The sequence below is a fragment of the Melanaphis sacchari genome, unplaced genomic scaffold (genome assembly GCF_002803265.2).
Source record: "Melanaphis sacchari strain LSU unplaced genomic scaffold, SCAv2.0 Contig24_pilon_pilon, whole genome shotgun sequence".
NCBI lineage: Eukaryota > Metazoa > Arthropoda > Insecta > Hemiptera > Aphididae > Melanaphis > Melanaphis sacchari.
In genome coordinates this window covers 2,200,536-2,227,269 of record NW_020271125.1, presented here as the reverse complement: position 1 = coordinate 2,227,269, position 26,734 = coordinate 2,200,536, and the positions used below count along the sequence as shown (strand labels likewise).

Below are 26,734 nucleotides of genomic sequence, written 5' to 3'. Positions count from 1 at the left end.
ATCATGAAATGGTATACCTAGGTTCTGTTAATAAATTGCATAGCCTTAAATGTTTCTAAGAACGAAACTTACATTCCTAAAGCACAAACGAAAATTAAATAAACATAATATACATTAATTAAAACATTGCCAGTGTAATACGTTATGCAACTCTTCTGGCATTTAATAATAATCTTAATGTAAGCCATTGTAATAGGTGATATGGAAAGGAATTTGCTGAGCGAAGTTGTGTGGCCTTATTCTGAAAGAAACGAGAAATTCTACTTCGAAAATCCAAGTGTATGTTTAATTTTCAATAGTGGCGAATTGACCCTCGTAGAGTACGGAAACGACCAGATACTAGCAACCGTCAGGTAATCAAATATGTGATAAAATACTCAAAAAAAATCAACTGCTTCGCTAGGGGCTGAGGGAGGGGTTAATGTAATTTTACTCTTTTTTTCTATCAATTTTTAATTACAAAATCATTATCTGATATAGACGTGATTTAAGCACGGGAAGCATTAATTATAACTAATTGTAAAGAGAAAACTGTCACATCACTCTATAAAAATCTTACAAAATAACGACAAAACTGGCCGAAATAGAGGACCATTAATTACAATTAAAATTATACGCAATACCTATAAATATAACGTATAATCAAAATAAAAACAAATACAATTAAAATAATCTTGGTTGTGTTGTTACTTATTATGTTATTGACTAGATGCTAACGTAATAGTTATTAGATAATTTGATTTATTAGGTATCAGATTTTAACTTATGGTTTATATGACGCAAAGGGAATAGATAATAAACAATTATGAATAAAACGTTGGTAGGTATAATATCTATAACTTTGTCAAACTATAATACATTATTTTTTCTTCAATTCATAAAAAAATGTTCATATAAATATCCCAATATAGGTTTATACAAATATAGATAGTGAATATAAATATTTTAAAATCTTCACTCGTTGTCATATTATATTGTTTAGTTATAATTTGGGAGTGTTTTTAACAGTTACAATGTACTTTTGGTATGGTGTATTTACGATAGAATAACACAGCAATGGATCATTAATTATTTGGAATAGTCATACGCGAAATACGCTATGTGATATAGAAATTTGGTTTTGTTAATTCCGTTAAAGAATTATGAACAATTGTTATAGAATCGGTTTTGCGTAAGATAACCTTAATTCAAAATAATTCAGTCTTGTTTTATATACTTAAAAAATGTACATTAACTACTTCTAAATATAAATGCAATGTAGTTTTACTCTGATAAATAATGTTATCGTAACGATTTCAATCGTTAAATGATGACTTCATATATTATTATCTATATACTTGTAAAATTATATATTTTTATACAAACATTTTACTTTCAACAAAATTATGTTTAAGTCATAATTTGTTAAATTTTTAACACTAAGATTGATTATAATGTTGTGAAGTTTTGATATGGTAATTATATTGGTTTGGTTTAATTTAAAGAAAATTTGAATCGAAACACATTGATTCAGTTTAAAATTGCGTACATGGGAATTCATAAAGTTATTTATTTTTACTATCACTTTGTCGTTGTTCTTATGTATAAACAAAATATATATAATTCATAAATTTCTAAGAATTATTAAAAAAATGATATAATAAGCTATTAATGATTACTACGGAGAAAAATTGAAAAGTTATCTGTGTTCGTAATAATTTTAAGATATTAAAAATCTTTTAAGTAATGAAAAGGTAGAAAATTATTCATACTTCAAACGATAATAGAATTTAATATTATCAAACCACGTTTATGTATATTCTACGAGTTTTAAAAAAACAAGAACATTTTAATTTTCGTCGTATTTTTAAATCTGATAATATAGTTAATATTTTTCACAAAAAATCACATTGTATATTAAAGGTGAATATAATATAGTTTATATATTATTAATGTGTACACAAAATATTAAACTATGTAAAATGTACATTTAAAATATAATCGTTAAAAATACATTAAAATCGAATATATTAAATGTTTCACTTTTAATTAATTATATAAAAAACAAAGAATGCTATACATTTAAGTTTCATAAAATGTCTATTAAAATTCATTAAATGAATTCATCCACTGTTTCTGAAGTTTTACTAAAGCTATTTTGTTGTGAGGTAGATTATTGGCACGGAATCGATCTCGTATTTTGTGGAATATACTCCAAAATCTCTTCGCGATTTGTCATTTAAGCTGCAAAAATCACATGCCTATATATATCATCCTCAATTTTATACCTGTACTTATGTAATGCAGCAATATAATATATAGATATATTGTATTTTTGTTTTTTTTTTTTAGAACTGAGTTTGTAAATCCTCATTTGATCAGTGTACGGCTGAATGAACGCAAACAATTCAACTCAAACGAAGAAAACAAAAAACTCGCCTATTTACTAGACTTAAAGACAATTTGTATTGGTAATAGAAAATAGTATTTTATTATCAACGTCCTATTTTTATATTTTTACTTTTCACTACTACTCTATGCTCATCGTCGAATTATTATATCTTACTAAACTATATATTCTACATTTTACACCGATTTTTATAATTAAATGGAAAACTAAAAAATGCTAGTCTTGGACACTATACTGCTGGTATTTAATGTTGACTTAATTATAATCCAACTTTATCCATTTTATATTATTAATTTATTATATAGTTAATAAAGAAGTTATAATTTGTTTTCTCAAACTGAAAGGTGAAAGTATCTATTTGCTTTTATTAAAAAAGTATACTCTTTATTCTTTATACATATTTTTTATCGGGTACCTTTCATAAAAAAACTAATATATTATTTAAATTATAGTTATTTAATAATTCATTTTAATTTTTAATTGACTCGTATGTACATTTTATTTATTTGGCTATAGAAAATATAATTTAAAAATATTTATCCTTATTGAGCAATGTGTAGTATAGTAAAGTATTTTTATTTAAATATATTTCCTACCTGTTTTATATAAACATTAGGCAACACAGTTGAAAAAAATTAAGCACAATGTCATTAAAGATACACAAAGAAGAAAATCTATTGATAGAATCCTAAAAATTAAAATTGAATTTATTCTTTTTTTGTTTATTTTATTTTTTTTTAATTTTCTTCAAAATACCTCTATATTTTAGTCTCTTTTAAGTCGATGGGGAATATTTAGTGGCAATATAAGAGACATATTTTTAATGAAAGGGTTTGTATGGTTGATTAGTTTTTAATGAAATTTTTTGTAGTTAATTTATGCAAGTTCATTAACTACTTTTTATTTTATACCATTACGAAGGACTGTATTTGTTATGTACCACAGATAACTTGTGTTGAGTCTTAAGGTGATTAACTTGAAAAACTTGAATGAGGCAAATATTTAAGAGTTTTGCAAGAATTCAAATTTGAATTCCATAAAATCATAATGGTCTAATAATTGATTTGTACATGAGTAGTTTACTATTAAGACTCATGTTTGATTTAAGTACATGTCGAAGTAGGTAGAGACGCGAGTTAAGTTGTTTTTCTTCTTTTTTGGTATGATTTTACCATGTTAACTTTTTATCTGGATAGCAAGTTACTCTGTATACTGACGAAGTGAAATTTGTTTTTCGTTAAATTTAAGGGAGAAACATTTTTTTTTATCTAAAAGGAAACTAAAATTATATCTATGACTCAAGGAAATTGAGTTGTATTGTGTTTAGAACGAAATCCAAACTGAAATTTCGGTTATATAATATTATGTTGTACAATAATTAATATTAAATAGTGAAATTCAATGTAAAATTAGTTTTTCAATGAGTTTTTCAAATGTGAATAGTAAATTGAATTAGGAGCCAAAATATTTAAGTATAAACTAAATTGTTCAGATTTGTATTTAGCTAATTCACTTTTTAAATTAGTTATTAAACGATTGTATATAGTATATATTTAGTTTTGTATCAATAACATTTCGTTTTTTGCCTTAATTTTCAAGCGTGATAAATATTAGATTATCGTTTTTATTATTTCTGTATTATACAGTAATGGTACTGGTTTTCTCAATAATTTTCCTTACATAATTTTAAAATCATATTTTTGATACCTACCTTTTTGAATCATTATTTTTTTATCTTTTAGTGGATTTAGTTGTAGGAGTTGTTGATCTACAGATTGGCCACGCGACAAAAATTGATTGGCTTGAGTTGAATGAAACTGGTCATAAGTTATTATATCGAGATAAAAGCACAACACTTACACTTTTAGATGCAAGAACTGGTCATAAGGAAATATTATTGAATGGGTGTTCTTTTGTACAAGTAAGTTAAATAAATTATGTTTCTAAAATAACAACTAATTTAAATAGTTTTTTAATAAATGTAAATTAATTACAAGTTAGTTCATGAAAAATAGTCATATTAAGTAAAAAATATTTATTTTTAAATTTGTACAGTTCAAAAATAAAATCGCTATGATAAATATTCATTTTTATCTTGCTCAACCAATTTACTGCGAAATAATTTAATTTATAATTATTTTTATTATTATTATTATTATTATTGTTAATAATAAGTCTTATTAATTTACAATATATATTTATACTTATTAATAAAATGATAATAGGAATTAAAAGAATACTAAAATAATTTTTATTTAACTAAAATTATGATAATAGAATATTATATTAGTAATACATTTTTCTTAGAAATTTAAAAAAATCCGTTTTATTTTTATGCAAATTCTATAAAATAAAATTTCCTTTTGGAGAAATCATAAATGAGAATTCCATTATAATTCACTAATGAAGTCATAAAAGTTATTACTGTAATAACAATAGCAATAAAATTAATTTTTATCAAAGATATTTGAACTATTTACTTAAAATCAATAACTAGTAATTTTATTCTATATCTAAAAACTAATTAAATTTGTTTTCATTTGAAAGCCTCACGATTCTTGAAAACTAAAACGTTGAATCATACATGAATACAAGATAGGTACTTCTTATAGTCTTACACAGTGGCGGCTCGTAGATAGGGGTGATGGGGCGATCGCCCCCCTTCTAAAATTATCATTTATTACAAATTTATAAGTTTATTATCAATTTTTAATTTTATATTGTAGTATAATATTATCAAAAATAAAAATTGTGTTTTCTATAATATTTACATTATTAAGTATTATGAAAACATTATCAGATAATGGGAGTTTAAAAATAAATCATTCAACACTGTAGCTTCTGAAAATCGATAACCGATAACGATTTACCAAGATCCGCGAGCAGCGCATGCCATGCTTGGGCGATGTTAAAAGTCGCTCGTCATAACTATGATCGGAATACAAAAACTAAGAAGGGGGAACACAATAATAATACTGCCGCCGGGGCGATGATTTTAATCGCCCGATACACATGGATTCCGAACTTGCGTATATTTATTATTTACTTTGTGCAGTCATAACTCGCAATTAATTATTTCAATTTGATATTTTTTTCCAAAAATATATACTGGAATTATTAAGTTTTTAATCGTGGATTCATCCTCACATAAAAATTTTATTAAATTAATTTAATTAAATAACCATTATTAATATTATTTGTGTTCGATACCTACTTTCCATAAATAAGCAATTTTATATCGCCCTCTCACTTTCAAAGCACACGAGCAGCCACTGGTCTTACATTTAACAATATTAAATATTATTTTCAATTGTATCTTATTAAAGGTTGCTTATATTTACAAGGTTAAAAGGAAATTATAATTAATCTGTCAAAATAAATTTATACTAATATATACGTAACATGAATATTGAATAATTTTCCAATGCCAACACACATATACAATAGGTAAAAACACTTCTAAATTCATCAAAATTATTTTTAAATGTGTAAAATAATCATAAAAATTCTCTTGCGCGGAATCCGTCTAATAGATTCATTGTTAATAATTTAATAACGATATTGTTTTTCGTCAAAACACTATTTTATTATAAGAATTTGAATCTATTTCTTTTAACATAAAATTATTTAAATATTACACGAATCATAGAATTATTAATGGCTTTTAGTGTATTTAGTGTTACATGTTGAAAACGTTGTTCTGGATCCCGCGAAACAGTGAACAGTTTTAGTTAATAATTATGAACAGATTCGCATCGAACACAATAATCGTTTTACTAAATAATATCAGATTATTATAGACACAACTCAACCTATGTATAACATTGTATTGTATTTTCGATGAACAGTGGGTGATTGGCAGTGATGTCGTCGTAGCTCAGGGACGACAAGGCGCTTGTGTTTGGTACAATATCGACACGCCAGACCGAGTAACTGTGTTAACAGTGGCTGGCGACGTATTGTCCGTCGACAGAATTTCGGGAAAGACAACGGTAAGTTGTAATATAAAAATACATCAATGGTTCTTATGTTGTAGACACGTAATATTCATAAGTCATAACTCATAATTCATTGCATTGCAATTTTTAAATTCGTAACATAAAACAACAGATGAGCGTACAATAATTAATAGGAAAACAATAGTCGAAAATAGCAATTCGTTCTTCGTCACAGTATTTATAGTAGTTTGATGTTATAACTATTTTTTTTTCGTTATATTTAAAATCATTAAATACAATAATTATTTTTATAAGCATATAATTAATATTATATTTCTACAAAATATGCAAACTATCTTCAACATATTTATTATTTGATAAAAATTTTAATTATTTTGATACAATTTTAAATTATGAAGTTTTTTGAACAAATATTTTGATTTATTAGTATTTTTATTTTGCCTATAACTATTATTAAAATTTTAACTAATAATCATTTCTTTGAAAAAATTTTAACCTAACCTAACCTTGACATTGAAAATAAAATATATCAAAAATAAAATCTTTGTACACATAATCATATTTAATATATTTTAATATAATACAGAACTTTAAAGCCTTTGTAATGGTCTTCTAAATATAAATCTGATAAGAGATAAATTTTATCATTTCATAAATTCAAATTAAACACAAAATAAATGTATAGAATTAATAAATAATTACTGAAATAAATACGTTATAATAATTTACTTAAATAGTAAAATAAGTTAGGGCTCGCTGTGTAAACTTTTATGATAATGAACATTCTTGATTTCCAGATAAATAATTGATATGAATGAACAAGTTTAGAACGATCAAAATTAAAACGATTAATTATATTTTTGTCAATTTATAAAGAACAACAAATAAAGTTAAATCGTTTTTTGTTAACTTATAATTATGAAATTATACTTCGCATTAATCATAGTTATTCATATATCATAATAATAAATACGCTCATACATTTTTATTGATCTATACAATAAACAGAGTAGCATATTACTTTAAAACCAATTCATAAATACATTCCATTATTAAAACGTTTTAAAAAAGAAAAGAAATATGATTTTGAAGAAAATGGATAACTATTTATATTAGTTTTAAGTAATTAGATACTATTCAATTTTTCTGATGGATACAAAGAAAACATTAGATACAGTATAAATAACGACAGGACACTTGGTATAAACTATAAAGATACAAATGAAATATTTCAGTGCATACTTGTTCATTATGATGCACTTTATACTATCATGTTATAATAATTAAGGTTTGGTTTTAAAAAATGTTCCTTGGTTACATTTTAATTATTGTTAATCAGACCTGTCGACGTTCGACTCGGCATAATTTTTACAATGGCAAAGTAATATAGTTATTAACATTAATAAGAATCCGAAACGATGGTCAAAATTTATATAAGTCAAATACTACCTACTTATTTACTTGGCACCCCTATCTTGATTTCCGCGAATGCGTGACACATTAAAACACGTCGTTATTCCCACGAACTGTAGATGGACTTTTTTTCATATGTTTAAGAGTTTATTATGTTACCGGGACAAACTAGTTAAAAAAAAAGAATAATATTTATTATTGTTACTTGATAATAGTGCTCTATTAAAAGCAATTTCATGATAAGGACACAATTTAACACCTAATGAGAAGTACACATAGGCGAGACGTACCTACTTCGACTCACACATGTACGCACGCAAGCAGACATATACAGCTGTGCACTTAGCTAACTTGATACTTATTATGTACTTGAAAAACTATCTATAAGTATTGTTTTATATTATCATCGATATTCCATTCACGTAAGAAAAAATATTCAATGAGATTTAGAAATTATTTTTTTTGAATGGCAAAAATCTTGCAATAAAATATATTTGTAGGTTTCTATTCACGCATATGTCTGATAAACATAAATGAATGTTAAACCTTTTGATTCACCACAATCTCTTACATTATTATTTTTCATTTTTTTCATCTCTTAAATTATTCATGGTTATCTAAGTATAAGTGTGAAGTGTACTTAGTTTAACAGCTATAATTATTATTATTTAGCTACTAAATTCCTGCTACAAGGAATATATTAGTGATGGTTATTAGCTAATTATTATACAACAAAACAAACAGTTAGAATAATGCAAATAATTGGTAAAATAAAATATGGGAATAACTGTTTAAATCAAAAAACATTCTCGATTAGAATATCATACAATAACAAAAAATTAAACTATTTAATGTTTCCGTTAAGTATTAAAATTGAAATTAAAGCCATTAAAATTCTTAAATTTGTACCTTTAATAAATGCAATACTAAAGTTTGCAATTAATGTCAATGAAACAAAAATAACAAAAATTACACAAAAAACGGAGATTTTATATAAATTTGTTAATGAAATAATATAATTTTTTGATTTATTCAGGAACTTAATATAATGAAAAATTGTACTGAGAAGAGTATTACTTAAACATTTTTTTAGCTAGAATGACTAAAAATATCAATATTTTGTTAGATAATTTGAAATTACTATATAATGTATTATGATACAATTTCCCGTACACAACATTTAATTACCTTCTCAGTTTCTAGATCGATTTTTTAAATTTTGTTTTATATTTTATAATTATTATTTTTAGTAAAAGCATGTAATATCAATTTAATGTAACTTAATTGTATTATGAAAATATACTTAGTAAATTCTTCAAATCTTGGTTCTTGTGTTTTAATCATTTAAGCTTTAAAAATTTCATTATGAATCAGTATCCTATGTGGATCTTATAATTTAAAGTGGAGAAGTCATGTAAATTCCATTACCTCCTCGTTTTAAATTAGTAAAACCCCAGACTCCACACTATTATACCATTTAATAAACAAATTTCAGCTCAAAAGTGTTTTCTGAATTTGATAATAAGCTTTGTTAACATAAAAGTATATTATGACATTATTATAATTATGTATGGTAATTAAAGCATTATTGACTAAGCAATATATCTAATAATACACGTAATACGAATTTTATATAAATATATTGTAAGTGAATAATAATTTAAATTAATAACTTAAATTTTATTAATTTACATATATCTAATTTTTAAACTATGCATAATATTATTATAATGTGTTATATTAGTAAAACAATTATTATACAGTTTAAAAACTAAAATAAATATTTTCAGAGGCATCCAATTTTAAGCTTAAAAGTTTATAAAAAAAATTATTGTTTTTAATTATTTTTAGACTTTAAAGTATAGATATGAAATACTTATGAAAAATTTTGTATAAAATGTTTAATATTAATATATACAAAAAAAAAAAAAAAACAAATTCCTATGAATTTTTAATTATAAAATAATTTTCAAATTTTTTAATAATGACAAAATTGTAACATTAAATGAATATAAATATATATTGTGTTTATGTGTTTTTAAATTATTTTTTTTTTAGATAATATAAGAATAACTTGTGTAGAATCTTGTATTAAACTTTTTAAAATCTTAACGTAAAAAATAATTTTTATTGACATTTATGAAAAAAAAATAAAAATTATTTTATAAACAATTTAAAAATTGTTAAAAAAAATTTAAATCTTATACTGTGTAATTAAAATTATATAATAAAAATTTTGTGAAAATTTCAAGTACCTGTCTATTATTTATTTATTTATTTTTTTTTTTTTTGAATTATAATAAAACATCAAAAATAATTAATTATTTTAAAGGTGAATATATATCTTATCAAAAATTGGATTTATATTAAAAATACCCGTTTTCCTTAGTTTTTTGTTTGTTTTTCCCAATTATATAAATAAGTACTAAACATTTTTGAATTTTATTATTTGAAAGTTGAAGTATAGACTAGATCCAATTTTATATTCAAAACTACACACATTTTTGAAAAGTGAAACATTTTATCAACGTTTCATCTACTTATCCACAAAATAAAAAATAAATAAAAAAACATCATAATATTTAAATTAATACATTTTTCACTTCACTTAAAGTTTAAAATAATTCTAGAATATCTAAAAATTATTAAACTTTGTATTATATTTACTCATATTTTATATTTTTTGCAGAAACATTTAAATTGTATACTTTTAAAATACAACATAAAGTCAACTTACTGTCCTTATTTATTTTACCATTATACAATTTTACTAAACCTATTATTTTAATAATATTTATGTAAATTGTTAAAAAAAAAAAAGCTTTACAAATTTTATATTGAATAGAAATAATTATTTTTTATTAACTTCTCATCTAAGAGTTAAAAGAAAAAAATTATAAGTTCTACTAAAAAACTATTTTTTTTCATTAACCATACTATAAATACATCAACAAAAATATAAACATTAAGTTAAATGATATTAAAAATAGTATATTGAGAAAATTACCAAACAACTTTTAACTATTCTATGGTTTTTCAAAATGTAATACTTTATTTTAGTTTTTATATACTATTATCATAAATCAAACGAATAATATTTTCAAACGATCATTATTATCACAAATTTACATTTAATTATTTACATAAGTTAAAAATATACAATTATAAAGAATTGTTTACAATAAATCATTTCAAATATAACTTTATCATGTTAATTATATCGTTTACATTTTTTTTAAAGAAATATTTACTAAGAGAGATAAATCATAATGAAGTAAAGTAATAATAATGATACAGTTAAAGATAAAAACAATGTAAAAAACAATAATATAAGACAATTCTGTAGCTAATTTACATATTTTATTTTTTATTGTTCTCATTAAAACATAATTATGTATAAAAATAACATTACATGCTGTATATAATTTGTTTTACTCTTTATCTATATGTTTTCATTTAAAAATTATTCAACTAAGTTTCAAATATTGTAAATAATTTTGTTTATACGATTTAAAAAAAAAAAACTTTTTCTATTTTTATTTATATGCCATTTATGTAGGTATACGTTAAAAAAAATGATCTATTCTTGAATATTTTTTATTTTTTTTTTGTGTTGATATATGTATAACAATAATATTATGTTTAATAGTCTCTATTATATTTTATTTCATATTTGTTCGTAGATTCGTTGCCAAGAAGGTGAACGACATTACACTTACGACTTGGACGAACGTCTTGTAGAATTTGGCACAGCTGTACACGACAGCGATTTTGGACGGGCTATATTATACCTGGAAAGTTTGGAGGACAGTGATGATCATCAGTATGAAGTTGATGGAATGTGGCAAAACTTGTCAGATATTGGCCTACAGCTAATGAACTTGCCAGTAGCTGCAAGATGTTTGGCAGGTGTCGGTGACTACTGCAAAGCATGGTATTTGCAAGAAACGTATAAGTTAGCTGAAAATTTCGCAAAGGAAAATAGTAATGTATAATTAAATATATTACCTTAGTTTTTAAAAATTATCGTTTGGTATTAGACTTTTATATACCTAATTGATTACAAATTTCATTATAATAACTAAATAAAATACGGGTATTATAAAGTTTCTATAGTTGCGTTTGAAATAATAAATGTATTTTATCAGGTATTTATATTAATTGTACACATATTTTGGTTAAACAGACAAAACAATAAACCTTATTGTTACTATTATCTCAGCTATAATATTTATTTATAAAATTAAAATTAATTAAAATATTTTATGTGAATAATAAAAAAAAAAAAATGATATAATTTAATGGATAGCAATCTTAAAAAAATCAAATAGAAAAATTTGAACTCCTTAGATATGTTTTTACATTAAGTTTGCATTCATATAATGTAAATAATTATTAAATACATATAATGATAAATAATAGATATTTGCATTTTTTACTCAAAATACTTATTATTTAAAAGAGTATAATAGGTTCTTTCAAAATGATCCTAATATTATTGGAATTAGTACAAATTATACTTTTATGTATAATAAATGTACATAGTTTCATTGATTATAAAACGTGTAAATATTATAAAAATATATATTAAAAATAATGAGATTAAAACAAAAATAATAAATAATTATTTTTCAAGAATTAATTCTATTTTTTTAAATGAAAACGTCATTTTATAATATTGTTTGTTAATTATATCTAATTTATTTATAATTTAATCTTGTTTTAAAAATGCAGGAGTTTAGTGTGGCCAATTAACAATTGAAAAATACTTATAAAATTATTAATTATAAAATTAATTACTTATTTGGTATAAATGAATGTATTAATCAATGGTTCTAAAATTACAATTTCAACATATTAAACTAAAAAAAAAACGTTTTACCGAATTAAATGTTTCAACTTCTTTGCATTCAATACTCATGTAACGTTAATTTATTATAAATCTACTCACTCAATAAATTGTCTATTTCTATTTTGATGTTACGTGATAGATACAATTAAATAACAATAAAAAAGCAGAAAATTTTTAAGATATATTTGGGATGAAAAAAACATTTAATAACATAAGAAACAGTCATTTAACTTCCATGCACATTAGTGTAATTCGTTGTATACTCACGCTGGACTTATTGATACTAAGTTTTAATACAATTTTACAAACGAAAACAGTCTTACAAATTGATTTATATTATTAACAATATATTTAATTCAAATAATATTCATAGTTTTCATGTAAATGACATTCATTGAGTAATTAGAATAATTAAATGTTCTAATTATATATATATGTGTGTATCTATATCAAAAATTATTTGAAGATAAATAATTATTTTACGAGTGAATATCGAATTTAGTTAACATTTGAACTAAAAATTCTCATAAAAATTGATTTTTATCAAAATTTATAAAAAATGTTTATTTGTTTTTTACCAATTAAAAAAAATAAGTATTGAGAATTTTCTAATTTTAGTTCTTTTAAGTACAAACTAGATCCAATTTTATATCCAAAATTATACCCATTTTTGAAAATTGAAGTATTTTATCACATTTTTAAAATAATAATATAAACATTTGGTGAAAATATCAAGTACCTAATGTTATATATATATATATTTTTTAAATACCTACAACATATAATATCAAGAAAAAACGTTTAAAGAAAATTAGTAATTATATGGATGAATAGATATTTACTATTTTATAAAAAATATTACTTTTTGAACTTTTAAATTTTCTAAATGCAGTTGTTATTGTGAGTAATTGCTAATACACGAAACGAAATAGTAGCTAAGACTAAAATACTAGGATTTCTATATATCTTTATTATAGTTGTCTACAATAATGCGTCACATACATATTTTATTTTTAATTCTGATTTAGTATATCTTTAACCTTTTAGGTATCAAAGTATAAGAAACTCGTAGATATTTATCAAGTTTTTTTGTATTTATAATTTCCATGTGCACATATTATTTACACGTATTTAATGAACTGTGTTTCTGATAAGTTATCTTATTTATGTTTAATTTAATTTATAAATTTTTAAAGTACGTTACGTTTTATATCGATTCACGGTTTAAATTTAATTTTCAATGAAAATCGAAATTTTTTGGTAGGTGTATAAAATTTCATTTATTTTTTTACATTATATAATATATTGATGTGAACCAATAGAGAAACCATAATATTTCACTCTAAAAATATATTTTATTTAATAGTTATAACTTATAAATTATAATATAAAAAACTTATACTATCCGAAAATATTGTCGACAAAAACAATTTTTAAAGTGTATAATAATCAAAAATATATTAACACTTAAAAAAGAAATTTAATTTAATTAAAATTAAATTAATTATATACGTAAAAGTTTTAAGTTTCCAAGTATAATATTTTTAAATTATAACAAGATAATTAACACCAGTTTTTTTTTTTTTTCATTAAAATAAATACTTTTGTCTGATTTTGAAATTAAAATGTCTATATAAAATAATACTCTTAAAAAAATACGTTAAATTATAATAACTTATATGTAAAGTACACAAATAAATAAATTACACGATCGATTCACTTATATTAAAAGGAGTATAATATAAATAACTCAAGAAATACAAATTATTTTTGATCAAAACTAATAATTAGCCACTTGTTGTATATTGACAATCATAGATAAATATCTAAGATTAAATTTAATTAAACTAATTCAAACTACCGTCGATCTTAACTAATAATTGTTTCTTTTTTATTCTATATTTGATACTTCATAACAAATTAATTACTTAGAAATAACGATTTGTCTAAGCCAATATTTTGTTTAACAATTATTTTAAACAAGTAAGACATTTTAAATTTTCTTTTATTTGTATTTGAGAAAATAAAATGTTTTAAGCCTGTATCAAAATACTTATATGATTAAAGTTACTTTTATGAAATTTATAACATTTAGTATAATTATAGGTTAGTTATTATATGGATTAGTAAATGATATGGATCTTTTAATAATTTCAATAAAAAAATCCTATTAAATTGTAATAATAATTATTTATATAAAATATCGATTTTTTTTTAGATATTATAAATAAATAAATTAATTGTTGTATATTTTTTTATGAGATGTAATTAATAATGACTTAAGGTAAGTCACTTAACATAACTTTAAAATATAATATATGCTATATTATTATTAGATTAATTAAAAAAGCAAACTAATAACAAATATTAAATATTAATTCTTCATTCTTCATTTAGTTATGACTTAAAAAATGAAATCTTATCATTATTATTATTATTTTTTTTTTTAAATCAATACAATAGTTATCTATTTCAAATTTTATTTAATATTGTTTATATTTATTTAAAATATTTTGATGATTATAGTAATAGAAAATACCATATCATGCAATTAAAACACAAAATGTATTTATGTTAATGAATTGTTTCGTGTAGGTGGTGACCTCCCATTAAATATCCATTCAATTACTGGTATAAAAAAAGGTTACATTTCTTAAATGGTTTAATGTAACATAATAAAATTCCTATTTGTGTAGATAAATAAATCTAATATAATTGTAATATTAAATGTAAAGTATTTAACATTTTTTTATCAATAATAATTATATTTACGTGAGTATTTAATTTTGCTTAATATTCATAATATAACATTTTTAAGATCAACATTTTAAAAAGCTAGGCGAAATGTTTAATACACTATACTTACCATCGTGTTTCTATATTTCTATACAACATGTATATACAGACACAAGAAATGATTAATTTAAAATTATAGTGTTTTCTTAATCTTTCGACCAACAGATTCACTGTACTTACCGTTAACGGTCAATATTCATTATTATTCAAGAGAAATAATGAATGAAAGCAAACTGTAAAGAAACGATATCGTAGGCGGTAGTTCATGCTGTATCATTTCAGCACACCGAGGCCATTTATCTTTTGAGGCAAAAGAGAATTCCAGAGAGAATATTTCCCCATTTATAATCACCCAAGTCGTTGTGGAGAATCGCACGGTCGCGACATTTGCAATTATCATAATTTATCGGGTTGATAAAGAGACAAATGTATCGTAAAGGATAAATGACTGAAGGATGGGTGTAGGGAAAAATATGTCTACTATCAATGGACTCGGTACCGCGGCTGTGCAGGATTTATACACACTAAGTTGCAAATTGCACACGGTGATAGACATTGGAAACCCGATCAATGAAAGCGTTCAAGGAATTCTGATGAAAAGAATTTACGGTGTTAAGCTTTTCGTTCGCTATTGTTCTTTTCTTGACGATTAATGTTTTTTCTTGTCACCGTGGTTCAGTGTTGTATGCGCGTACCTTAGTTATAACATATTAAGACTTTAAAAAACAATACTCTCGTATATTTTAATATTAAATATACTTTAATAAGATAGGTATAAGTTTATTTTTAATATTTTGTTGCTCCCCCCTGTATTAGAAAATATTCAGAACACACGAAAACCCATAACACTTTCTACATTCATATCGTTTTACAAAACGATCTCAATAGATATAAATACAACCAGATAAAAAAAAAAAAAAAACTTTTTTTTCTAAAATAATGTAATACAGACATTCCATTAGCTATATGTGGACGCACATAATTTATTATATTTGATAACACAACAAAAGTTTCTTTTAAAATGTTCATTGACGCCGAAGATACTATTCTAATCTATCCGAAGGAAAACATTCGATATTTTATTAACAGTCAGAATCATTAATAATATTGTCAACTCCCTTTATATTGTCTATTTAGTTTTACTATTTCACTTTTCTTTTAATATTTTTAAACCATCAATAGATTTTTTTTTTTTTACAAATTAGCTCTATTTGTTTCAAACAACTAAATCACATATATGTTTTTATAATTGCAATTATTTTAAAATAAATAAAGATTCTTTCATGTATATTATTGTATTAAACACACTTGTAATAATTAAAAATAAAACCAAAAATATTTTTTTAATTTATATAAATTAAAACAATAAGCAACGCAATGAATTTATTATTGAAACTTTATAAAGACTATTTCTATTAACTAATTTTTGACCAAAATGCTATAGATTGTATTTATAAGAATATTTATTCACATATTTATGATTCAACATCGAAATATAGTCACTATAAAAATAAAATATAACTTAATTTAATGAAATTAATCTATGTATACTAAATTAAGTTTCAAAATTATAATTAATATATTTAAATTTTATATAATATACAATACATATGTATACATAAATGTTTAACTTGTAATATTTTATTATTTTAAACAAGTTTTTAACTATAAATTATTTATATAATTCTTAAATAGTATACTTAATTATATGGTTTTATAAATAACGTACTAAACAAAATAGATTAATTAAAAAAAATATAATCATTAAAGATCATTATTTAATCACAGTAATATTAATAATTTTCGTTTTAATTGTGTACTTTAATGTATATAACTGTATTACAATAGTTTTTATATTATTATTTTTCTGTGGACATTTTACTTTGAGCGAAACAAGCTTTTCAAATATTCGCATAACTCTCACTAAATATTGTGTATTTGTACTGATCTTAACCCATTGTGGACTTATTTAACGGAGTGAATGAATTAATATAAGTAGTTTTTTGTTTTATTTTTAGTAGTTTTTTTGTATTACAAGAAAAATTTATCCGAAAATTGTTATTGATATTTAATTAAGGAACACCAAAAAGCATGACATTGACCAAAAACAACTTAGAATATTACTTTTTAAGTGCAATAGTTTATAATTTTTAGCAAAATTTAGTAATTGTAATGCTATATTTTCACATCGAAATAAGCAAAACGAGACCAGATTTCAATACGCAAGTCTTGTCTTCAATCAGGCTTTATTCATTTTTTATTTCAATGATTATTTTGGATTCTGAGTGGCCTATGGACTTAATTGTTTTTTTTTTTAATTATGTTTTTTTTATTTTATGATTGTATCTGTCAATTGTCCAGTTTTTCTGGCGCAAAAGAACTTCAAAAGTACCATGTAGTAAATTTTCAGATTAGAAAAATGATTAAGTTAGTGTTTTTAAGAAGTCGTTTTTCAATTTTCTTAGTTGTTTTTTGAAGTGAGAAAAAAATAACCAATAAATTACAAAAAAATAAATTAATGGCATGCCATTTTCAACAAAATCGACTTAGATCATATATTTTTTTTAATTGTTGTTTTTAAGTTTTGTAAATTGAATTATTTAATTTCTCATATTTTAAGTTAATAGTAAGTAATAATTTGTTTAATTTAAAAGTTATATAATAATGAATGATTAATGATTATTAATAAGAACTGAAAGGTTTTTTTAAGTGAAATAAGAAAAAGATAAGAAGATTTTTTTTGTATCTACAAAATAAAATTTTTATGTTCTATTTATTTTGCAAATATATTTTGTAGTTATTCATATCTGTTAAATTATTCATATTTATCTCTAAAATTTAATAATAATTGTGCACAGCATTGTTCGATTTAATTCTAAACATTATATTAGTTAAGTTAATTGAACTGTACATGGGTAATAAAATATATTTCCTTATTAGAATATTATTTTTTTTATATAATAATATGCTCATATATTACTTTCATACTTGTATAAAAAATGTATTGAACCCTTTATTATATTATATTATAACCTTATAATCTAAAATTTTTCATAGAATACACACATATTATAATTTTTTACGAATTCAAATTATTTTTTAATAAAATTAAATAAGTTTAATAAAATTAAACTCATGTGTTTATCTATTCATACTATAATAAAACAAAAAAATATATATGCAAGTTTTAATTACATTTTTATAAATATTTACAAGTAGTCACAAATTTAAGTCGCCATAATGATTTTTACACAACTGATCTTTTAAATTTTTAATAAATTATTTTAAAACAATGTTTGAATCTGATTTGATTTCATAAATATCCAAGTTTCACTTTCACAGAAAACGTGATTAAAAATGTTTAATGTTTTTAAATTATTACATAGGCCATAAAAATAAATAATAATAATTTTTTTTATGTTAAAATTTTAAACGGTATAATTATTTAGGTGCAACATTTGTTATCAATATGATTTATGCTTACTTTTAAATTATAAGCAAAAGTTATGTTTTTAATTGTACGACGAAAGGGTTAAAGACCATATTGTAAATATTAATAATACCTAATTTTAAATTTAAGATGAAGTCTCTGTGTAAATGTATATTTGTTAACTCAAAATTAACATAATTTGAAATAATATTTGTTTGTCTTATCATTTAGATCTGAACAGTATTAATATTAACATAAAGGAAATACTTAATTTATAATTGTATTAATTGAGCATTCATATTAAAACTAATGTTCAACTAACAAAACTTAATAAGGAAATTTAGCATTTTAAAAGTTTATTTTTATTATGATTAGAACGAATTGTAGGATTATCAATAGCCGAAATGGTCAAATTATGCAAAATTTTGTGCAATGTGGAAATTATATAAATTATCTAGAATGACCTTAATGGAAATACCAATTGTTATATGCATTATTTATTGTGTTAAATATTCAAAATGTTTATTATTATTGTATTTGTTTATCAAAACCTAATGTGGTGTAAGAAATAATTATTACAGTGCCGTAATTTCTATACATTTATCTGTCACTGCGTAATAATATTGTCTTTTATTTGTATTACATTGATAATAATTAGTTCATGAAACAGATTACTTGGAGCCTTCTACATAGTGTTTATTTCTGAATATTTATAAAATAACGAGTTTACATAGAATACTCATTTATTTTTGAGCCACTGTGAAGTTTAAATTATTACTTGAAAAGTTTAATGTCTCTTGACCTTAGCAATATGAAATGTATATTTAAGAATTGTTTAAAGGTGCTTTTGGAAAAATATTAAACAGCATTCATCATTCATGACTAGTGTGTTCACATTTATAAGTTTTTTTTTCTGAATTCATCGTAATTCGTCAGTTCATGTTTATGCATAATATATAAAAATACATTTAAAGTTTAAGTATCGATAAAGTATTATGCACGTATGTATGCTATAAAAATATGAAAATTTGTTATAATAATAATTTATACTAATAACAATAAATGATTATACACGATGGAATTATACAATTATTGTTTTAATACAAATAATTATATATTTAATTTTAGTTTTTAGTATTACGTAAACAAATATTGTATTTAGCTATTTACGATGTTTCGAAAAAAACAGTACATTAGTATTAAATTATCGGGAAAATAATCGACAGTAATTATAAATAGTTAATACAAATTAATATCATGAAAATATAATATAATACCAACCAATTATTTATGTCAATTTAAATTAGAGAACTAAGTTATAAAAATAAATGTTATCTCATATATTCACTTATAAAAAACAATTAAATTATAAATTTAATATTTCAAATCAAATAACTAAATATAATTGCTTAAAACAACAAAATGAGTTTATTTTGATTTTAATTTAAATAGAGTAAATAAGAATTTCTGTTTTCGTAAGTAAAAATAAATCATGAAATTATTTCATTTTTTTTTTTTATATGGTCCAAAATGAAATTTAGGAAAACAATAATTATTTTTCGAATATTAAATAAAGTATAAAATTATAGTATTATAAAATTTAAATTGATTATTTATACTATATTCTATTGTTCAAAAAATTTATGTTTGATTAACAATGTTTAAATTAAAAATTTTGTGAAATATTTCATTTGTACAAATTAATATTATTTCATATTTGTAATAAAAACTTATATGTCAAAATAGAAGCATATTTGAATTGTTTCACAAGATAAAAACAAACTCTATTGTATTTTAATTACAATTATTAATTAATTTAACAAAATTTAATTTAATAAACTAAAATTTACGCAATTCGTTTTGTTTTTTTTATTTTATTTATGTTTCAAATATATTCTAAAAAAATAAAATTATAAGTCTAATAGCTTATGAGTTAATTTAGATTCAATCAATCAAGTGAAAATAATAGTGAAAAGTAATATAAAATTGATACAAGTAGAGATTGTTTAAGAATTTAAATATGATAACATTTTCTTAAACTACATTCTAGAATAGAATAAAATACATACAATAACTTCAACTAAACAGCATTCATCAATTTAAGTATAAAAATAAATATAAAAAAAATAATTTACAAAAAAAGCAATATTTAATAAAAAAAAATTGTTTTCTGAAATTTCCAAAGCTTTTTGATATTTATGCAATATATTGTTAAGTCTATTCAACTACTGAAGATATGTTAATATTCTCTTAAAATTGTCTATAATATTTATAACTTAAACTTAGTATTATTATTCATAAATCCTATTTCAAAACTTTTAATTAATACATATTTTATAATAATAAAAGCTTATAGGCTTATTATTTGAAAAATAATAATATATTTGACCAAACGATTGATTATAATCTTTAATATTAAGTACAGATTTTTACATATGGACACATTTTATTAATTCAATTTAATATGATAAAAGTCAGACAGTAACATATTATATCGTTTTCAATTCTCAAAATAGTAGTATTTCATTGCAAAATGTAATTTATTATTTCAATAGAATATGATCGAGAAATATTTTTTCTTTGATTTATTAAAAATTAATTTAAAGATGTAAGAAAAACATAATAAAGATAATATATTATATATATATATGTGTGTGTAATTATATCTGCCTGGTTACAGAAGAATATTTATATATTTATACTCGACGAAAAAATTATTAATTAATACTATATTATCTCATTATTTGCATAATTTTTAGTACCATTATTTTTTTCTAGATAATGACGGAATGGATTGTCCAGAAGTGTGGGCTCGAATAGCGGTACTTAATGGTCAATTGCAAGCAGCCGAAGTGCTATACCTGGAACAGAATCAGGTGGAAAAAGCGATTCAGATGTATTTGTCATTACATAAATGGGAAAACGGTAAAATGAGACAATTTAATGTAGAAACTATTATAAAATGTATATTGCTTAAATATATAATAGTATATTTTGTATATTATAATTTTAGCTATTCATTTGGCTGAATCCAAAAACCGTCCAGACGTCGATGATTTGAAATCACAATATCATTTTTGGCTATTAGATACGTGTCAAGAAGAAAAGGCAGCTGTAATTAAAGAAATGGAAGGAGATAAAAGGTCGGCACTTCAGTTATACATAAAAGCTGGTCTTTTTAGCAAAGCTGCAAAGTAAGTATAAATAAATATTCTTCTTAAAATAATACAATTTTATTACTGCGCATCTGTTATAATCATTTATACATTATATATGTCATACTTATGTAGATCGCAATATTATGAGCGCTTAACTTACATACTAATTTTATTAAAGCATATTTCATACGATCTCTGGTTTATAATATAGAATGTTTGAACTTTACTATATATACGATTCAAAACCGAACGAAGATAAACAATGTAATAAATAAAGTATAAATTGTTTTACCAAAATAATTGTTATTTCACATTATTGCTTTTTTACAGATAACTAATAGCTTTAAATATTATATCGTACGTCTACAAATATATATATAAAAAACTACATATTTTTTATTACGGCCTGCGTTTACCACAGTCCCATTATTAAATTATTTTTTATTGATAATTTCGTTTCAACATTAAAAGCTATTAATGTTATAATATGTATCAAATTTATATTTATTATTTATTCACTTTTTTTTTTTTTGAAATTGGTTTCGTTTATAATTTGTTTTCTTTAATTACTACATATACGTTAGTATATTTGTATATTTTTAATTTTGTGTTTAAAAATTATAATTTTCTTTTATTCATTGCTTTAGTTTGAAATCCTAGAATTTTATTAAGTTGATCTGCTTAATTGTTTTTTTTTTCATCAGTTTCTATCAGCGACATTCCATTAAAATATATTTTATAATGAGTGAGTTAAATTCCATGATATAAGTATATTAAGGTATCTTCTTTAAATATTAAAAAACCTTGAGTTAACTTTGATTTTAAAATGCCTTGTCTATTAAGAATTTATCTGACATGTTTTTACTATTTTAGTTACTTTTAAGTCACTGGTCTGCTGTTATTTTTATTACATTTAGTTTTTAATTATGTTTTTACCGTTTTTCGTTCAATTACAAACAATCCTTTTTGTGATGGAATATGTTCATATTTTTTTTTTTTGTTTGTTTATAAATTTGTATTTAAATAGTTAGGAATAGCCATTATTGTGTGTCTTGGTTCAATATATATTTAACTACCTACCTCTAGGATGGCATGGAAGTGTAGATTGAACAGTGATCGTTCATATTTTTATTTTTTTTATATTAACGCTATGGTTTTTATAGTGACTGAAATTTTAACTTCTACATTTGAAATTTGATGCATTGGTGTATATTTCTGTACATTTTTCGTATTTATCTTTATTTATATTAGACTACATTTTCTAAGTTAATTTTTTTATATTTATTTTTAGTGTACTTAAATTGGTTTTAATTATGACATCTAAAATTCAAGCTGATTATAGTAATTTTAAATTTTCACTATATTTTTCAGTCTTTGTTTTATGTATTTTATTTGGTTTAGTTTTGTATAACTGCATTTAGCGTGTGTGCCATAGGCATAAGTATATTCTTCAAATGTGAAGTGGAAGATCTACCTGATATAATTTATATTCTTTTAATAGGGCTTGATTTTATAGCACATATTATAATGTGTAAGTTTGTCTTATAGGTAGGCTTAATTGTTATATTGAATTTTCGTTAATATATTTTAATATTTTTTAATCTTTTATTTAAAAATGTTAAAACTAAAGATTTTTGTTAAAATTTATTTTGTTCATCATTTAGTGTGCATACAAATTTAATGAATAATACATATTTTTTTCTCTTATTAAATATAAACACATCTAAATATTTAATTATTAAACAATTTTAACGAATTATTCATTTCGTCATGATATAAACCACATAAAAAATAATACTAACTGAAGAGTTACATAAATAATATATAATATAATTATTATTTTTTTTTTTTATAGTATGTTGGATTTTATATTTTGATTTAATTAAAATAATCATAATATTAATGTATTACTAGTTATAAATTAATTTTATCTTAGTATTACTACTTTATAAATAAAAAAAAAAAAAAAATTGGTAAATGATTAAATTTTTGTAGTATAAATCCATTAAACATATTACATAGTTCATAGATTAAATCATAACATTAAAATTAAAATAATTAGGGTTGATTATAGCAGTAATTAATACAATAATGATCAAAGACTAACGATAACATTATCGGGAAAATAAGGAAGTCGTTTGTTTGAATATTGCGAAAATGTACATAATATATTATTTAAAAGAAATTCTTTAAGAATTTTAATTAAAAAGCAACTTCTTTTTTCGTTTATTTCAAATCAAGAAATAAAGTTAAATTCAAATCTATATAAATAAAAATTATTTTTGAAACTGTATATAAGGTAAAAAATCTTATTAATAATAATTCTAGTAAGAAATGTATCAATACAAACTGTAAATCATACATCAACTTGTTTCAAACAAAAACACATAGATTCAAAAATAAATTATATGACATTAATCGTATTTATTTTAAATGAGTAAGCTTTAAAATACGCAATGATTTTAAATGTAATATGTTCAATAAATATCACTTCACTATCAAAAACAGATACATTTGAATTTCAATAGAAAAAACTTGCTACATTAAAAATATCTAAGTAAAAAAAAATTGTAAAATTTAAATAGAAATAATAGTATTGTTTAAATAAATGTAAACGATTTAATAATTTACAGATCAACTCAAATTATAACTTTAACAAAAAAACTTGAACGTAATACATAAAACTTCTACAGAATATTAACAAATTAAAAAAATAGTTGTTTAAATTTCGTTTAAAAAAATAGAACATTATATTATACATTTTGAAATTTAAACTTTATACCACTGAATATTGAAATTTAGAATTCACGTTTTCAGTGACTTTTTTTCGTATCAAACTTAGTACAACCTTATTGCGTGTATAATAATTGATAATTATGTACCAAGTATCTGAAATAATAAACTGCAAAGTTTAAAACTTTCCATACGTGCATTTTGAATGGTATTTTAAAAAGTAACATTCTTCGTAAAACGTAATAATAATAAAAAAAAGCTTATAATCTACGTAACATATTATTGAATTAGCTGCATTATTACTATTGAACCACTTCAATTTATTTGATATCCATATAATATAAAAATACATTATACTTAATAACAATACGATGAAAAAGTTTGTATTGAAGAAAAAATAAGTTAATCAATTTTACATACAAACCATTAACTTTTTGTAAACTTCTGATATAATCGAGTTCCAATAAGTATAGTCGTGCATTTTATTTATTTAAATATTCTTTTTTATAAATATCGCATGTATTAAAAATTTAAATTATTCTTCATATTTAATCTCACATATAAAATGTGTTCTATGATATTTAAATCACATCGTTTTAAAAAGTAGCATAGTTAAAGAAGTTAAACAATTCACAAACTACAAATGTATTATTATTATTTTTATTATTTTTTTTTTTTTAATACAACATATTAATACATACATATTTTTTTTGGAATATTATTTATGTGATGCAATAGTTTATGATTAAAAAAACTGAAATCGGTTTTTGCGTATATAGCTGATAGCTGTACTTATTGCGTGAGCGTGGTATAAAAATATAATTCAAATTGAAATCGTATAGGCTCGTTCAAGATGACCCAGAACTTTTGGCTGATTCAGTTGTGGAAAAAGTACTATCGGGATTACTAAGACTGGAAAACTATCACGTTGCAGGAGAACTTTGTCAATCACAAGGGAATCCTACCAAAGCTATGGAATTTTATTGTAAAGGAAACATATACGCAAAGGCTGTGGAGTTAGCGAGATTCATATCTCCATCAGGTGTGTGAATTTTATACGTTTATAACGTACGACTTCGTATATGGACAAAATATGATATCATTTTTTCGTTCCATCTGAAAGTATTAGTGGGTAAATTTTAAAATGCGCAAATTTCTTATAGCGTAGTTAATATAATGAAAAGAACTTACAGCGGTTTAACATAATGTAGGTCAGTGGTTCCCAAACTTTTTTTCCATCACGGCACGTTATTATTAAGTATTATAAGTCACGGCACACTTTAAATATATATTATCTACTTTCCAATTATAAGTGGTCTATATATATATATATATATAAAGTTCAAGCTTTTGCGGCACATCTTTCAAATTTCAAAGCACACCCTTTGGGAAACACTGATGTAGATCATATTATGTAAATATCTCGTTGATCAATTCAAAGTGTTGTTAAGTTAGATTAGCTTATTTTTCACACAATTTACTTGAGCAAATATTTTTTGTATTAATATTAAAAAAAATGTATATAAATTATAAATTTTTTTAAATAGAATGATTTTAATCAACCATTTACATAATTACGAGTATTGTACACTCGTACATAATAACTATAAAGTTGTCTAACAATAGCTCAAAAATGTTATAAAAAATATCATTTTTAACTTTTATCAAACAATAATGCTTCACATTGTAATAATAATACAATTTACAATTTGAGCTTTAAAACTTAGAAATTGAATACCTACTATATTACTTTCAAAAAATATTTTAAATTTCTCAATACTCTTTAGAAATAATTTTTTTTTTTTTGTTTTAGATTAATATAGATATCAAATATTATATCTAACTCAAATGTATTGCTTCATTATTGAAATTTGATTTATAATTATTGTCAATTTTTTTATTTATACTCTACAAATTTGGTTCTTTAATGATCAAATTTTATCATGTTCGCGTACCTATTTTGCATATAATGACGGTGACATACGCCCAAGTATATAATTATTA

The 26,734-nt window shown here is 21.9% G+C and overlaps 1 protein-coding gene across 1 annotated transcript in view; it reads left to right on the top strand.

The window, feature by feature from the left end:
* LOC112595046 (intraflagellar transport protein 172 homolog) overlaps positions 1-26,734 on the top strand; it is an 89,833-nt gene that overhangs the window by 26,951 nt on the left and 36,148 nt on the right. The window contains exons 9-16 of the mRNA XM_025340121.1: positions 197-353; positions 2,332-2,450; positions 4,132-4,310; positions 6,238-6,381; positions 11,445-11,745; positions 21,618-21,764; positions 21,853-22,033; positions 25,573-25,772. Of these exons, the coding sequence (XP_025195906.1) occupies positions 197-353; positions 2,332-2,450; positions 4,132-4,310; positions 6,238-6,381; positions 11,445-11,745; positions 21,618-21,764; positions 21,853-22,033; positions 25,573-25,772 (1,428 nt within the window). The remainder of the gene's footprint in view (positions 1-196; positions 354-2,331; positions 2,451-4,131; positions 4,311-6,237; positions 6,382-11,444; positions 11,746-21,617; positions 21,765-21,852; positions 22,034-25,572; positions 25,773-26,734) is intronic.